The 17,177-nt window shown below is 32.8% G+C and overlaps 2 protein-coding genes across 4 annotated transcripts; one reads left to right on the top strand and one right to left on the bottom strand.

Annotated features, from left to right (window-relative positions):
- The first annotated feature begins 4,295 nt into the window (after positions 1–4,295).
- Positions 4,296–10,408, top strand: SRF8 (STRUBBELIG-receptor family 8). Of its 2 annotated transcripts, none has more exons than XM_068640236.2 (16): positions 4,296–4,719; positions 5,010–5,142; positions 5,390–5,461; positions 5,552–5,617; positions 5,740–5,811; positions 5,905–5,976; positions 6,483–6,554; positions 6,634–6,699; positions 6,772–6,837; positions 6,932–7,242; positions 7,793–8,049; positions 8,535–8,809; positions 8,975–9,110; positions 9,214–9,353; positions 9,479–9,635; positions 10,058–10,408. In XM_068640236.2, the coding sequence occupies exons 1-16, from the start codon at positions 4,626–4,628 to the stop codon at positions 10,208–10,210; spliced, it is 2,142 nt and encodes a 713-aa protein (XP_068496337.1). In that variant the 5' UTR covers positions 4,296–4,625; the 3' UTR covers positions 10,211–10,408. The 2 variants fall into 2 exon arrangements, with proteins under 2 accessions (XP_068496337.1, XP_090159486.1); XM_090303360.1 differs by having other exon boundaries at positions 4,492–4,719; positions 5,273–5,461.
- A 1,531-nt stretch (positions 10,409–11,939) lies between these two features.
- LOC137832197 (uncharacterized) lies at positions 11,940–16,825 on the bottom strand. Of its 2 annotated transcripts, none has more exons than XM_068640234.1 (9): positions 16,658–16,825; positions 16,214–16,362; positions 16,043–16,095; positions 15,795–15,912; positions 14,960–15,108; positions 14,518–14,625; positions 14,285–14,404; positions 13,089–13,262; positions 11,940–12,304 (listed from the first exon to the last, which is right to left on the bottom strand). In XM_068640234.1, the coding sequence occupies exons 2-9, from the start codon at positions 16,329–16,331 to the stop codon at positions 12,203–12,205; spliced, it is 942 nt and encodes a 313-aa protein (XP_068496335.1). In that variant the 5' UTR covers positions 16,332–16,362; positions 16,658–16,825; the 3' UTR covers positions 11,940–12,202. The 2 variants fall into 2 exon arrangements, with proteins under 2 accessions (XP_068496335.1, XP_090159821.1); XM_090303695.1 differs by having other exon boundaries at positions 15,690–15,912; positions 16,658–16,821.
- Between the last annotated feature and the right edge of the window lie 352 nt (positions 16,826–17,177).

Genomic DNA, 17,177 nt, shown 5'->3' with positions numbered 1-17,177 from the left:
TTTTAATCTGAATAAAATAAAGATGGCATAAAATAACGTAAACCTAAACTTATCAAAACTAATAAATTTAATAAAAACAACTAGATTCTAAATAAATATGTTTGTGTTTACTTTTGTGGAAGAAGTTTGATTTTTGAAATAAAGGTAAATATAAAAGTTGTACATATTTTTTGAATTTTTAGTTTGCATGGATTACATTCTTAAATAAATTGCAGGGAACAGAAATGGTTAGATTACACTTAAAATGATTTGTTGAGAATAAAATTAAATCATCAGACTTGAATAATGGCTAAACGACTGAGTGAATCATAAAATATCAACAGAAACATTACTGGATAACTTAAATGATGCAAAAAATTTAAAAAAATAACAAGAAAATATCAAACATTTGAATAATTCATTCAATCAAACTCTGCTCCATCACCATTCATCTACTTAATCTTCTAGTATTTACATCTTTACCTTTTCCATTTTTATTCACTTCCTACAACAATTAACAGAACACCAATGTCTTCTTCCTTTTAAGCAACAAGGTAGTTTTTTTTTTATCGTTAATAAAAAATAAAAAAATATGAATCACTTTAGATGTGATTTAACATTTATACATGAAACTCAATATTTAACCTATCCCTCTTATCTAAATTTGAGAAAAAAAAAATCATCTAAGACTTTCACTCATACACCTAAAAAGGTGCATCATGAAATCATCTCAATACAAACCAAAAGAAGACACCAATCAGAGAAGGAAAAATGCGAAAAATGTGATTTGGATGTAACTCAAGACTAAGTCTTAAGTTGAATCATAAGAAACACTTTCAATTTCAATAACAAAAGAACAAAGTAGTTAGATTAAGTAAATGTACTATTAACGATCAAGTTTTTTTTTATTTCTTTTAATCGCTGATGAGTATATAAGTTTGAGTGTCTCATATGATGTTGAATGGGTATTTGGTCTTAAATTTTAGTCTCTTGAAATATAAATCTAAGTTTTATATCTAATATAAAAAAAAATGTAAATCATAATATAGTAAAAAAAATCATAAACTCATTCATTTAATTAAAAAAATAGATTAAAAGTGATGTTAATTTGTATATAAATTTGGTTTAGGTTTTATTATTGTTGACTGTCGCATTTGAATCTCCTCGAAGAACCCATCAACATAGAATCATGGAAGAAGCCGTTGAACTGATCTTCTCTGCGCGTGAATGTTGCTTGTTCCGTAATCCGTGATTCAATCTCTATTTTCAAGTTTGATCACAGAATTAAAAAAGGTAAGTTGTTAATCAAATATACATAATGAATTGGGTGTTGAAAAGACAATTAACGTTCGAATTTAGTGACAATTGAGCTGGGTTACTTATTATGGTGAGTGATTTCGATAATATAATTATTGAAATGTGAAACATCATTATTTGAGATTCTAGTTGTTATCATGACAAACCATGTTAACAAGGCATTACTACATCACTTGGATTTTTTTCTTTTTAATTTAGTCACCCTAACCATTAACTAGACATGTTCGTTTATTTCAAATTTAAGTATAAATAATTTTAATAAGATTGATTTTGAATTGTTATGGAAAGTGAGTACAACTTATCCAATCATTGATTTCTTATTAATTTAAAATTTATTGATAATCGCATAAATTGTCTCATTTTATATTTAATGAATTTCAGTCGTTATTTTATAATTTTTAATGAATTTAAACTATTAAAAAGTGTATTACTAATTATTGGTATTAAGCAAAGTACATGACACGTGGGCAATTTGTTGAATTGTGTGTTCTTATTGTGTTGAAGGAATCTATGATAAGTCACGGGCAATTAGGCATTTTCATATCATAAAAAATCAAATTAAAAGTAAATTATTGTTAGCAACCCTTGGACCCATGCAATTATGGGAACGCTTTTCACGAGTTATTCAATTCTCTCTTCTTACTTTTATACTCTTTTCATAATTACTTTCCACACCTCCATCTCGTAACTTTTTATGCCAAAACTCCGATTTTTAAAAACTGTTGCTTCCTTTACTACTATTCTATTGATTTTTAATTATGTAAAAGTTAACCAACTAATTTACAAATACAATATACACTCCATGTACGAAATTTATTCATTCTCAATATTAAAGAAATTAGTTAATATAGTTAATAATATTAAATTAATTTTATATTTATATTTTTTTTTCAAAATTATTTTTACAATTATCGAGGAATATTATTGTTTATTTTAAATGTTTTAGTTAATTGTATTTTTGTCTCACGTTGTATATTTTTCTCATCTAGTTCTTCTTCAAAAATAATTATCCATCTTCAGTCATAAAAACATCTTAATATAAAATAAAATAATAAGAATTTATTTTTATATTATAATATAAATTTATGTATAATTATTATATGCATACAAAATGGAAAAGAAAATTTATCGTTAAATATAATTCAACTCCCTTTTGGAATAAAAAATATATTAACGCTAATAAAAAAATTAAATAAAAGATAATATTATCATCTCGTGTTGGTGAAACATATTATAATATGGTAGTTATTATATCCTATCTGTCTGCCAAATGAATCCTAAACTTATAATACACAACTTTTTATTATTACATGTAGTGAGAGAAAACAAAGTGTTTAGTTTTCACATTGAAAGACACAAAAATGAGCATCATTGTTTGAGTTTTGGAAAACAGTAATTAGATTCAACTTAAAAGTCTGTAGGATAAAAAAGTAAATGCGAAAAAAAAGTAAAAGATAACCCCAAAAAAATATATCGGAGAAAATAAATAAAAATTCTTATAATGGTCAAATCTGACATTTATAATATAAGACTTATTATTTATGATCATTAACGTATGAGTTAAATTGTACAACTTTTTAAAATACATGTATTTAGTAGTGTTTTTCTGCATGGAGTTAAAAGCATAGGGGTGTTGTAGTTCATTCATAATATTAATTAGGAGAGAAAACAGTAAAAAAAAACATATGGAGAATAAAAGATATCACTGTCATAATTTAAGAAAGCTGATTAAAATAAATAATTTGAAAATAAAATAAAATAAAGAGTAAAGATTAAAAATATATGTTAAATGAGAGAAATCAAATGAAAAAAAATCCCATATTCAAGAGTCAAAACTTAAATTTACAATGTGTCCTCTTTCTCTCTCTAATTTGTTTATTTAAATATTAAATAATTAATATTTTTTTAATTAATTATAATTTAACAGTTTTTTCTAAGTTTATCAAACATGTCCAACTCATATTAACAAAACTTTATCAATTAAAATAAATGAGATATTATTTTTATTTAATATCAAACATAATTATTCAGGTTGATGGCTGATATTGATTAAGATTATTTTCATAGTTTTTTTTTTACTTAAACTAATTTTAGTTAGCATTAACTGAAAGTCATTTCCAATTAATATTAAAAAAATTCTAACAATCCACTGTAGAAAAACATTATGTGTTGATGATAAAAAAAACTTATTATATATATCAATACAGAATAATCATAATAGATGTAAATTGAAAAAATCCAATTCATGTATGCCAAAATATACTTTGTTTTTCAACATTGATAACAAAATCTACTAATATCAATTAAGAAATAAAAGTGATCTACAAAATATCAACATCAATAAAAAGCTCTAATCAAAATCCATATCAATAAAAAAAGTCTCGGTCTTAATTAAGCTTATCATACTCTAACAAAAAAAAAAAAAATTTAAGATTATGAAATTTTTTAAATTCTGAATGATTAGGTTAATTTTAAATTATTTAATTACTTTAATAAAATTATAGGATTTAAAACTTTTTTTAAATTTCATATAAAAAAGAATCTATTTTGTTGTATACATTTGAATTTCTCTATTAAAAAGAAATTATCTTAATCTTTATTTGTCATTCCCTAAAATTCCATATTACGTGGTGATAGGGATGATTTGCACTTTTATCTGGCATTAATACATTTCCAAATGATTTAATGTTTGAACACACAAGATTGCGATTTTGAATTAAGAGTAATCTGAGATTTTTGGGCCGTGGAGCAGGTGAGAGGGATGTGAGTACAAAAGTGGTATGAAGGGAAGAGAAGCTGGGAAAGCTGAAATGACAGAGTTTGAAGGGTAAAAGCCCGAAAGGTGTAGAATGAGAATGTGCAAACGAAAGCCACAAAATCCAAAACCTCAGAAGGGAAAAAAGGTATGGGACCCAAATAAATAAAATAATCACCCACCCATTTCACATTATTATTTTTCGCTTCTTCCTATATTATTATTAGTTCCAGTACTTTTATGCAGTACATTGCAGTATTAATTTTTTCAAGTTTCTTATTTTCGCCGACACACACAAACTCACACACTCAAAGCGACACAGCACAACACAACAGTCTTGTGTGCTTTTGGTTATTCTCTCTCTTCATTACACCAAGCTTCGAATCTCCAATATCTGTCCCTTTCTTTCTTTAATGGCCTTGCCTTGTACAACCAGTCGCGATCTGAAACTCAACTACTACGGTACTGCTTCTACTACTGCTACCCCCATTTTCCTCTTCTTCTTTCACATCTCTTTCGCCTCCATGGTACTCCGCATGTGCCTCTCCACACCTGAACCACTCTTCTGACCGCAATGCCTGCTCCTCCTTCCCCTCTTTCTCCCTCCCTCGCTTTCATCTTCCTTGCTCTGCTTCCTCTTTCCCTTGCCAACACTGACTCTTCTGATGGTAATACATTACTGCTTCTCCCTTTTCTGTTTCTTTGTGTTTTCTTGGAGTGATCATGCTGCGGTTGATTGATGGGGTCGGTTTTAATGTAGTAATGTGATGGGAACTGGGGAGTGTTCGGTTTTGGGGAAAAAGATTGGATTTTGTGTCGAGGGCATTGGTTTTTGATTTTTGTTTTGTGGATTCTGGGTGCATAGGACATACGTGGTAATGCAAGTAATGAAGTTGTGGGTGGGTGCTTGTTCATACCAAGATGGTCTTTTTTTATTGATGTTTTGTTTTTGTTGCAGTTCAAGCTCTCGAGGTTATGTACAATGCGTTGAATAGTTCAACTCAGTTAACGGGTTGGAGAATCGGCGGTGGTGATCCATGCGGAGAGTCATGGAAAGGGGTAACATGTGAAGGTTCAGCCGTTGTTTCCATGTATGAGATTCCTGTCATATTGCACATTTTTTATTTATTCATTTGTATTTTTTTTAAGTGTGTTTATTATTGTCAAGGTTTTATTAGCAATGGTTTTAGTCGCAATCCTTGACATTGCCGGAAATTGCAGACAAATGTGCTGGAAACCTTGATCTTTTGACCGAAATCGCGGTTGCTGACCCACTTTTTTTCAAGCTTGTTTGTGGTCAAGAAAACTAATTGATCTTCCTTTTGTGATGGTGGTTAGTGAGCTCTCAGGATTAGGACTCGATGGGACTCTGGGGTACCTGCTTTCGAACCTAATGTCACTCAGAAAGCTGTGAGATCATTTTACTCTGTTATTTTATTGTTTTAACATATGCGGGTAACTGGTTATTGGTTTTTCATCCTTTATTTTGTATTTTTCCAGTGACTTGAGTGACAACAAGATCCATGATACAATACCCTACCAGTTGCCGCCAAATCTTACAAGCCTGTAATATTAACTTCCAATTACCCGCTCATTTCATTTCCTGATCGCTGTCACTTTGCTTCTTTACTATAAATGTTAATTTTTTTACTGAATCGTGTCATATCTTTTTCAATTGGGACAATCAGGAATCTTGCAAGAAATAATTTATCTGGAAATCTTCCTTATTCCTTTTCTGCCATGGTTTCTCTCAATTATTTGTAAGTTTCTTTTCAGTGTATATAGTTTTATTTCATAATATTCAATTTGATCATACATTGGGGCCACTTACTGTGTTTCCTTGTTGTTTTTAGGAATTTAAGCAGTAATGCACTCTCCATGACAGTTGGCGATGTTTTTGCTAGTCTTTCAGATCTTGGTATCCTGTAAGATATAGTATATAGGTTCTTAAGTCCAACTTCCCCTCCTTTCATTTTCTTTTTATTCTAACTAAGAAATGAATGTTTATAATGCTGATTTATGGCAATGGTTAATCAGTTTCCGATGTTTTCCCCCCTCAAAATATATGAATAAGCATTTTCCTTGTCTGAATCAGATGAACTTTTACACTTTAGGATTGAGAAGTTGTTGTTTTCGAGCTAAATTTTTTGAGTTTTGGATTTGGACTTGAAGCATGTTCATAAATTGACTTAATAATTGACTCATACTTTTAGTATCATATATCAGAATTCAAATTAATTTACCACACTAACATAGAGTTTATGCTCTAGTGCAAATCTGATAGAAATAGAGAAAGAGGAATAGTTTCATACAGAAACCTTTTATAGTCAATTGGTTGTTTGGATGGTTTTATGGACTAACTAATAATAGTTTTATGGTGGAATGCTGGATTCTATTTGATGATTGTTTGCATTTATTTTCAATGATGCAGGGATCTATCATTTAATAACTTCTCTGGGGATCTTCCTCCTTCATTTGGTGCATTGACCAATCTTTCTTCTCTGTATGTTGGTTGATATTTTAATTGATGGAGTGATAGCAATTTTCAGTAAATGTTTAGGCTTATTAAAATTATTTTGTAGTTTCTTGCAGAAAAACCAGATGACTGGCTCTCTTAGTGTTCTCGTTGGTTTGCCTTTGGATACTTTGTAAGTTCTTCTCTCCCATTTCACCTTGATTATCGGCATATCAGTTTCTGATATTGCTATATAATTTTCCAGAAATGTTGCAAACAATAATTTCAGTGGATGGATACCTCGTGAGATTAGTTCCATACATCATTTCATGTAAGTATTATGGATTCTTGTTTGAAATGCCTTTGTATTTTCTAATGCATAGCTTCAGCATTGTGGTTAATGTGACTCTTTAAACATTGACTAGATATGATGGAAATTCATTTGAGAACACTCCTGCTCCTCTTCCACCGGGATTAACTTCACCTCCTCCCAATGGATCTCACAATCATCATCATTCTGGATCTGGTTCACACAATACAACAGAAGCCTCTGATAATGAAAATTCTGATGGCCATACGGGTTTGACAGTGGGGGCTGTTGTCGGCATTGTGTTAGGTTCAGTAGTGGTGGCTGCTATTGTGCTGCTTGCTCTTTTTTTCTTCATCCAAAAGCGAAAGGGGAAGAAAACAGGTGCAAGGAATTTTAGTGGGAGCCTTCCTCATGGAGTTATTAATGGTGAATTCCTTTCCTTTTTCTTTTTTGTTTCCATATATATATTATGATTCTGTAATTTGGGTTCTTTTTCAAATGTAGTTTAATATGGTATATGGATTAATTTGCCCCAATATTTGTTGAATCACAATATTTGGAGGCACTAAAGGGAGCAGATACAAGTAAGGTCTTTAGAAGGACATTTTTAGGGAAAATTAGGATTTGGAGCTTTTTATTTGGTGTAAATTCCAAGCATTATAGTTTCATAGCATGTTTGGTTTAATGTTAACTAAGTAAGATCCATGACAATACCAACACACTAACAAATGCACATATCAAATGTGAAAGCAAACACCCACTCAACAAAAAGAATTTTTATTACAAATGTTATGGTGACATTTTAAACTTTATTCTTTTGCAAAATTAGTTTGCATTACCCTTTTAAGCTGTTTCTATAAGTGATTCTTCGTTTCAAAATTTATACTATTTATTTATTGGTTGGAGCTGAAGGATGGTATATATGCATCCTAACTAGTTTAGTTTTTTTTTTCTTTTTTTGGGTTTGTGCCTGCAGTAACTCCCCAGATGCAAGAGCAGAGGGTAAAAAGCGCTGCTGTAGTTACAGATCTCAAGCCTCGTCCAGCAGAAAATGTATCAGTTGAGAGATTACCTGCAAAAAGTGGATCTGTGAGGCACATGAAGTCCCCTATAACCTCAACATCGTACACAGTTGCTTCTCTCCAAAGTGCAACAAATAGCTTTAGTCAAGAATTTATAATTGGTGAAGGTTCTCTTGGCCGAGTTTACAAGGCTGATTTCCCAAATGGGAAGGTAACACCTTTTAGTGTTGCATTTTGTTATCTATCTTCCCAATGCATTTTTGGAATTTATTTTTTTATCTATGGATGAAAAGGTCTTTCAAATTAATTGATGGGAAATTGGTTGAACCAGTGCTTGATGAATGTGATGTGAGTTTGTAGACATTTTTTCTACATCAGTAATTCTGGTTTTGCTGCACGTTAAACAATGTTTCTTTTTTCCTCTTCAGTTGTTTTTAATCTTTCATTTGGTTTGGATTTCTTTATTTTTTATTTTTTTCTACAGTCTCTAGTCATAAATCATCTGGTTCATAGTGTCTACATATTCGCCAAGGCTGCTTGTCATTTAACACAGTTTTTGTACAATGATGATCCATCTATCTTTGTCTCTCTCTTCATTTTCTTTTTCTACCATGGATATTTATTTTCTTATAAATTTGAACTTGGAGAAAATTATTTTTAAATGTTCTAATGATTCTGATATTTGCTTTTGTTTAGGAAATGGCTATCAAGAAGATCGACAACTCTGCACTGTCATTACAAGAGGAAGACAATTTTCTTGAAGCTGTTTCAAATATGTCACGCCTGCGGCACCCAAACATTGTGACATTGACTGGATATTGTGCTGAGCATGGCCAACGACTTCTAGTTTACGAGTATATTGGAAATGGAAATCTGCATGACATGCTCCATTTTTCTGAAGATAGCAGTGGCAAGGATTTGTCTTGGAATGCTCGTGTACGCATAGCACTTGGCACAGCCCGGGCTTTAGAGTATGTTTCATGTGTATATCTGACATATTAAGCCTCTCCTAGGCATGGCCTTCAGAGGCTACCCCACCCCCTTATTTATACCCTCTAGTTTATCTGCTTTAGCATTGAGGATGAGTAAGCATATCACATAAAGGCTGATTTCTTGACTTATGCTTTGTCTATCAGGTATTTGCATGAAGTGTGCTTGCCTTCTGTTGTACATAGAAATTTCAAATCAGCAAATATATTACTTGATGAGGAGCTAAATCCTCACCTGTCTGACTGTGGTTTAGCTGCTTTGACTCCAAACACAGAGAGGCAGGTTGGTGAAATATTATTTCCTTCTTAAACATCTGAACATGATTTTTGTATCCTTTCCTTGCTATTTGCTTACTGCATTAATTACAATCATTGAGTTTTAACAGGTATCAACTCAGATGGTCGGTTCATTTGGTTACAGTGCTCCTGAGTTTGCATTATCAGGAGTATACACTGTAAAAAGTGATGTTTACAGCTTTGGGGTGGTTATGCTGGAATTGTTGACTGGTCGGAAGCCACTAGACAGGTCAGTCTAGCATAGACTTTGGAAATTAATAATGCTCATAACTTTAATGTTTGCTCATGATTATTATTATTTTCTTTCTTCTATGTATGGCTTCTTACATTCATTTGAATTTTTTGCAAGTTTAGTTCGCGAATTCGATCAGAGCAGTCACTTGTGAGGTGGGCTACACCCCAACTCCATGATATAGATGCCTTGGCGAAAATGGTGGATCCTACTTTGAATGGCATGTATCCTGCAAAGTCACTGTCACGCTTTGCTGATATCATTGCCCTCTGTGTTCAGGTAAAACTTGAACGACTGATGGCTAGCAACTTGTTTTAGTACTTATTTCATTTAATGCACTCGTGCCTTTATTTCTGATCTCTAGTTTAGTCTTTATAGTATACAGCAAATGCTGACTGGTACCAAAGGGCATTTGTCAAAGGAAACCAAAGAAGAAATTTTTATTGAATAAAATGGAGAAGTTAATGATTTTTTATTTTTGTCGCTCATCCACCTTGTGGGAAAATAGTTTGATTACAAAGTAATACTATTTAAAAACAGTAGTACTAGTTATTGGATGCATTGAATAGAGTGTATTTAATGCACCTTAACGACACCCTTGTAATAATTTTGTATTGTTGACCAATATGTTATTGCACTTAGTGTTATTGCCAACACCACAATTCTTCAGAAGATGTTAATGAGTTTGATTTTGTACACAGCCGGAACCTGAATTTCGACCTCCAATGTCTGAGGTGGTGCAAGCATTGGTCCGGCTAGTGCAAAGAGCAAGTGTGGTTAAAAGACGACCCAGTGACGACTCTGGCACTGGTCACAAGACCCCAGAACATGAGGCCATAGACATGTCATTTTAAGTGTTAGTGCCTCTACTCTTTTGCAATTTTGTGCAGTTGCCCCGGCTAAAATTTACTACCATAAAACACAGGAAGCAAGGAAGGAGTAGAAAGTGTGAAAATGTATCAAACAATTTTAAGATATTAATTAATTACGTGTTGGATTTTCTCACACAACATTCAGAAATACTCTGGAAAATAAACTGTATATTTAGTTAACTTGTCATGATGTAATATATATAATAATATAATTTTAAAGTCCTTGATGCAAAAAAAGAGTACTGTAGGAATCAACTTTATGGGTTTTAGCTTTGTTGGCAAGCACCGATGAAATTCCAACTACCGACATAAAGGCCTCGGGAAAGAGTGTGGATGCTATTAATTTGTAATGAGTTGGATTATTATTGTGACGGTGCGTGCATTTGGTCCCACTGTTCTCTAATTCCATTCCATTTCTCAAACAGACACGCATTTGGCCTTTTCCTTTCATTTTTTGCCACTTTATTGTCTTCTTCTGCATGACCTTTCAACTATTTTGAATTTACAGTAAACTCCTTTTCCATTTTAGTTTCAGCATTTTGGGATGCCTTGGGACGTTCACATGTTTCGTAGTATGAAATGGAGAATTTAAAAATTGTCACTGATGTGGAAAGTGAGTTTGGTTGGTTTGAACTGATAATCAAACAAACACTTGAAGTTCTGAGTGCCGGGGCCAGTGCATGTTTGTATTAAAACTAAGTTTAAAAATATTTGTACTTTACTTGTAATAATTTTCTTCTCAATTCATCTATAGGATTTTTATATTGGAGTTTGTAGAAGTATTTCTTTAACATAAAAATTTGGTGAGGTTTTGGTTTATCTTATTTGAAATAAGTTGGTGTAAAAGTTTATTTTTGGGTAACGGTTCTTTAAGTATTTAAGATAGGGTATCAAGTGTTTTATAGATAATTAGTTTTGTTCAATGTTTTGAAAATATTTATTTTGAACAGTTTAAATTAATAATCATGTAAAAGCTTTAGTGGAGGATTTTATTCCTTTATTCTCCACTTTTCAACGACAAAGAACGTCCTTACCGACAAACAAGATGAATATAACATGATAAATAGACCTTTTTTCCTGGTACAGATTAACATTTCTTTGTTGATTTTCTAATCATGCAGTCTTAGTAATTTTTTAGTATTTATTGTCTTTATGACCACATACAGTGGGAAATTCACAATTTTATTGAGACGTAAATAACTATTTTTACCTAACATTTCTCCTTTTTATATCTATAAAATAGTAAAAGGATAACGATTGAACCTTCTACTGTTACAACTAAGTGTGATTACACGGTTGACAAACAGTTTCTTTAAAATGAAAACAATCATAAAATGTGTTAATTTCCTAATGGATTCGAAAATTTATGAGAATGTATTATTTTTTTTAAATGCAATACAATTTGAGGCCGTTTCCATTTTGTTGAAGGATAAATTTATAAATCTATTAAATTAAATGAATTTTGAATAAAACATGTTATCCTAAATTAAATATCTACACTTCATTTAATTTTTGAAGTTTCTGTTCTTTTATCATATTGTTTAAAGAGTACCTATAATATTAATTATCCAAATATGAGGAAACAGACGAGAGTTAAAGGCACTAAAATTTGGAAGGAGCACACGCTAGCTGCTCTGCCAAATCCACATCAACTACTGAAAGCAAAAGACATTATATTGGTTAAATTCATGAACGAAGGACAGGGATGACATGCATGTGAACAGATAGAAATAAATGAGATTTAGCCATCGGAAAACATGATAAACCAACATCTAAATTCGACCAAAATTTCCCAAGTTCTAACATTCAACATGAGAAAAATGACATAACTTGCCTAACTTGTGTAATTTTTAACAGAAATCTCGTACCAAAGATATTCTCATTGGATCTCTTTATGTTGTTACAGAAATGGGGACATTGGATACAATTCCTATTTCGAGTAAATGAAGCAAAGCACAAAAAATAGTTATAGCCTCAACGATTTATTGGAGTGCGCATTCGCTCAACAATTCTGGTCACCGCAGCTCGGGACATCACCAACGTGTCATGCAGCAAAATGCTGTAGACATTCAAGCCCTACGAAAAGCATGTTAAACATAACTATATAATATGAAATACCAACTGTTTTAGGAGAAGCTTGGAACTAGCAACAACTACAAGATTCAGTGACGCATACCACAAGTGGTGACCAATTGGAGATGGTCCGTCTTTAGGAGAGTTTCCATCACTTTCTCCTCAAAGACTACAGAGTACAGGCTACTCAAACACGTTTAGGGCCATCTTCCGTTTGTTTGATCATAAATATGGTCTAATGAAGAAAACAACTGGGACAAACCACTAAAAAAGAATTTGGTCTAAATAGTTTTACTACAAATTTGTTGTTTGATGGACCTAATGGTATCTCTTGAATTTAGGTTGGGCCTAATTCAATTCCAAAAGCTAACTCGTGAAGTGAAGAATGCCCAAAGCCCTTATAAACTCTATTTTAGTCATATATATAGTCTAAGTGTGATTTTAACGCACTCCCTAATGCTAAGGATTGTATCTAATGTAAGATTGAGGGATAATATACATAGTACAGGGAAAGCTTTATTTAACAATTGAGGTTGGTCCAATATCAAATATTATAGGCTTTGATATTATCTTAAATTTCGGTTGAGTCTAACTCAACCCCGAGGACTAGCTCATGAAATGAAAATTGCCCAAACCTTATTATAGCTCTATTGCTGCCGTATGCATAGTCAATGTGTCTTAATTGTGTCAATTGATTATTAATCCATGTACCTATTGTCACTGTTGGAAATGCTTTGACTCTAAGAAACATGTTATAAATTTCAAATAGATAAAAACTGAAACTCACAATGGCGGGAAGTATGTTAACATAGTGTAGATTTTGTGTAGATAATTTTAACTTTTCATCTATAGGCCCGCCATCTACAAGCAGAAGTTTCTTGGTGTTCTCCATTTGATTGTAATAATTCACAATGTTCTTGGTTTTATGTGTGGGAACCTCCAGATCCTCAAAGATAAGAAGCTGTATAAACACAGTTCCCCAGAACATTAGCACGAAGAAACTCTTACGTGACATTTAATGCAGTAATAAAAAACAAGATAACTATTGGATGAAAGGAACACTATATGCTAAACAGCTAAAAGAAACACAATCTAACATATCAGAGCATATGATTACCAGGATTCAGGATAGGATACATGCCAAAAATAACCATTTAACTTGAAGAAAGCAATAAATGACAGAACAGCTATAGACGAGCATTGTCTTTTCGTGATTTGAGTTTTTTTTTCCTAGTTTCCCGTTAATGAGGCTTCATTGTATTTATATAGTCACATTTCTAGCTGATAACAACCAGACTCTAGAGTATCAAGTTTAGACGTGGCATGCATTTTGAGCAGGGCTCAGTAAAGTACAGTTAACATAGTATAAATGATCTTTAAGGACTTTGCACTCTAATGCCACGTTATAACTCTAGATGCACGATTCCTTTGTTCCTACTTCAATTCTTCCTACACCCCAACCACAATTCTGTGAAGATATAATACTCTATTTTTTGCTTCTACACATGAGGGTGTTCATTTGAAAGAAGATCCCACATTTGTTACTTCCATAAATATATGAAATAGTCAAATATATTTATGTTAAATGATATAATTAAAAAGTCAAAGAGGTAAAAAAAACATTATGATTGATTGACAACCAGGTTGGCTGAGGCTGACAACACAATCCACTTCACTGAACTAAGAATATCTTATATATTATACGTTATAACTTTAATTTAGATATCAACCGCAAAACAAACCCTTAGAAGAAATAAGAACATCTTATATCTTTTCAGTTAGGTTACTGAACCATCAAACAATTTACATATAAATTTTTAAGACAAATCTTCCAGAAGTGAAAACTGAAAAATCACACTATGTTTAGTATAAGCAAGAACGTACACATGTAGGAGATAGAATAATGTAGAGATGACACATTTTAATTTTTGATAATGAATAAAGTCACGGGTGGGGGGGGGGGGGGGGGGGGGGGGGACTTGCCTTTCCTTCTGCTGCACGAGCTGATAAGGCAATCTTTAGCCCCAAACGCCGAACCTTCTTATTGACTTTGAAAGCATGGCTTCGAGGCTTAGGGCCATGCATGGTGGCACCACCCCTAAACTGTTACCATTCATAAAATTTATTATTTTCAACTGCTCAAAAAACAGAAAGAAAAGAAGAAATATGAAGAAATAAAGATGGACAAGCAAGGAATGAGCAGAATGATCCACTACCTGAGGCCCACGCAATGTACCATGCCTTGCTTTACCAGTTCCCTTTTGATTCCAAGGCTTTCTCCCAGTCCCACTGACCTCGCTGATAGTTTTTGTACAATGAGTCCCCTGTTGACCAAATCAATTAGCAAAATACATAACATTCTCATGGGAGAGTCTCCATAGCTAAATTTAGATCCATGCTACTAGATAATATAATATATATATATATATTAAACTATTAAGCACACGACAACAGTGAAAACATTTGTATAGATATGCTAAAGTATAGTTTTGTGCCAAACCAAAATGCTGGTCTCACATCCCAAAATTGCTAAAAGCCAATATAGAAAAAATATCACCATCTTGCCTAAGAAATAAATATAGCATTTCCTCTGGATTGCACATATGCAATGACAATGAGAAACAACCTTTAGATTCCAAAATATTAAGCAGTCACTACCTGTTGTCGTTTTGCAAGCTGCCACCTAACAACACGATGAATAATGTCCTTCCGGATAGGCAAATCAAAAACATCTCCATGTAAAACCATAAAGCCCTTGTCTTCATTATGAAAGTTGGTAACTGGAATTAAAAGATCCTGGCAAAGCCCTACAATAATTGAACTTGATCAAGACACTCTAGAATCTTATTGAGACAGCAATCAGCACATGCTGTGATCAAGACTAGATAGTGAAGAAAAAAGTGAAACAATCAAAAGATGCACTCAAAATTTTGATTTATGGAAGAGTGACATAAGCACCTTCACCATGATCCCAATGCAATCCCACTGTGATTTTCCAGTAATAACAAGGTTGTGGCCCTACAAGCAGTTAAAAACTAGGGAAAGCTATTGGTAACATAGGATATTAAATACATGATTTTAGTGGAGGAAACAAAAGTTAAACACTGGGCCCAAGTTCCTTTAACTTCAGGCAGAGTAAGATCATTAAGCATGAATAAAATATTAGGTTCTCACTTACAGGATCAATTTCAGAACAAACTATATGCAAGTTCTGAATTGTAAATATGTAAAAATGCATTCAGTCAATTGCAAATGATATTTGGGGTAAATTTTGTATCTTCGGAGGTACAAATAAAGAAGAAACATTGACACGGAAGATATTAGTCTAGATCATACAAAATGGACAACAAAAATTATCTCATAATCTAAACCACACTGGAATTCATGCCTTGCAGTCGATTGACTCTCTTCTTTCAGAAATAAATGTCCAAGTCAGCAAAACAGAAAGCACTGTTATATTCTGGTACAAGATGCTTCAACTCATCCTTCATACCTATAGTACGCTCAGATGCTGCTAGAGTCTTCTTAGACAATAAATCAGACGGAAATGCACCCTCGTCAGGTCCAGGAGTTAAAATAGAAGTAGAAAATTGTCGGATCATTTTCCTGACCTACATTTAAACACACTATACCACATTATTAAAGAAGAAGAAAGCCAGTATAGGAGAGAACCGCATTGATTAAGCTTTCATCCTGAAAGTAGTAACAGATATAGAAGTATATCCAAAGGCTATGGCATACCAAAGAACATTCTGCAGAAAGAAGTCTTTCCCCAGACAATCTGCTGAATACATCTGTGCAAAAAAAATAATCTTATATATAAAGATTTACAAAAGCTGAAAAAAAACACAAAAATCAAATTTATGGCAAATGGCAATTGTTCACGTTAAGGAACTGCATAAAAGGTCTTACCACGTGATTTATAAAAAGAGGAAGACCCAGCATTACGTGAATTAAAGTAGCTTCGTCCTAGTGAAGGCAAGGACCCAGAAGAACAACGTAGTAACCTTTTGGAAATCAGCGCTGCCATAACTGACCAAACAATCTACACTAGAGTGCACCTTCCCATTTGAAATTCAGAGCAGAAGCAACGGTAAGAATGCAACTAAAAGTGCTCAAACTAAAGCAGAGAAGGAAGCGAGACATTTCATCAAATGCATTGCACGCAACTTAAATTCTCGAAATCAACCACTACACCATTTATATCTAAGTAATCCAAAGTATTTTCACTAGAGAAGGGTACCTCATCAATTTACAAAACGGTGTGAAAAAATGAAACAAGTATATACAATCTGATTCTACACTACAACCATAGAGCAAATTCAGATGTGAGAAAAAAAAAAAAAAAAGAGTTACCAGATACAATAAAGAGAGGTAAGATAATGCTGATACAGGATTTAGATTGTTGCTGCCCCAAATTTCGCTCAGAATAAGAATCTATACTTTCTCCAGTTCATGATTATGTCTCCGTCTTTGCCTCCATGGAAGATGCTCCCGTTACACTCTACAAAGGGTGCTCTGCCTAATGGGCCTTTTTGGGTTTAGTTTAAGGCTTCTTCTTCCTGCACCCCTACATTTTTCTTCCTGCACCCCCACAATTTTGTAAATCCCAAAACTGACCTTCACCTTGTTTCGAAAGCAACTTGTTGATTTCTGGATTGCTGAATCCGAAAGTCTAATTTTTTTTACGGATTGATGGATCCGGAAGATTACCGGATTCATCAATCCAGAATATTTATGGATTTTTCAATCCGGAATGTAAAAAGATTAATGCAGATTTTTCATTCCGTAAAATTACCGAATTGCATTGTCTGGAAGAAGGAAGAGTAGTGTGGATTTTATGTGTATTTTGAGGTCTTTTAAAAATAGTAGGGAT

This window comes from Phaseolus vulgaris, chromosome 6 (assembly GCF_051622355.1).
Source record: "Phaseolus vulgaris cultivar YP4 chromosome 6, ASM5162235v1, whole genome shotgun sequence".
In the NCBI taxonomy this organism is placed as follows: Eukaryota; Viridiplantae; Streptophyta; class Magnoliopsida; order Fabales; family Fabaceae; genus Phaseolus; species Phaseolus vulgaris.
This window is presented reverse-complemented; position numbering and strand designations above follow the sequence as displayed.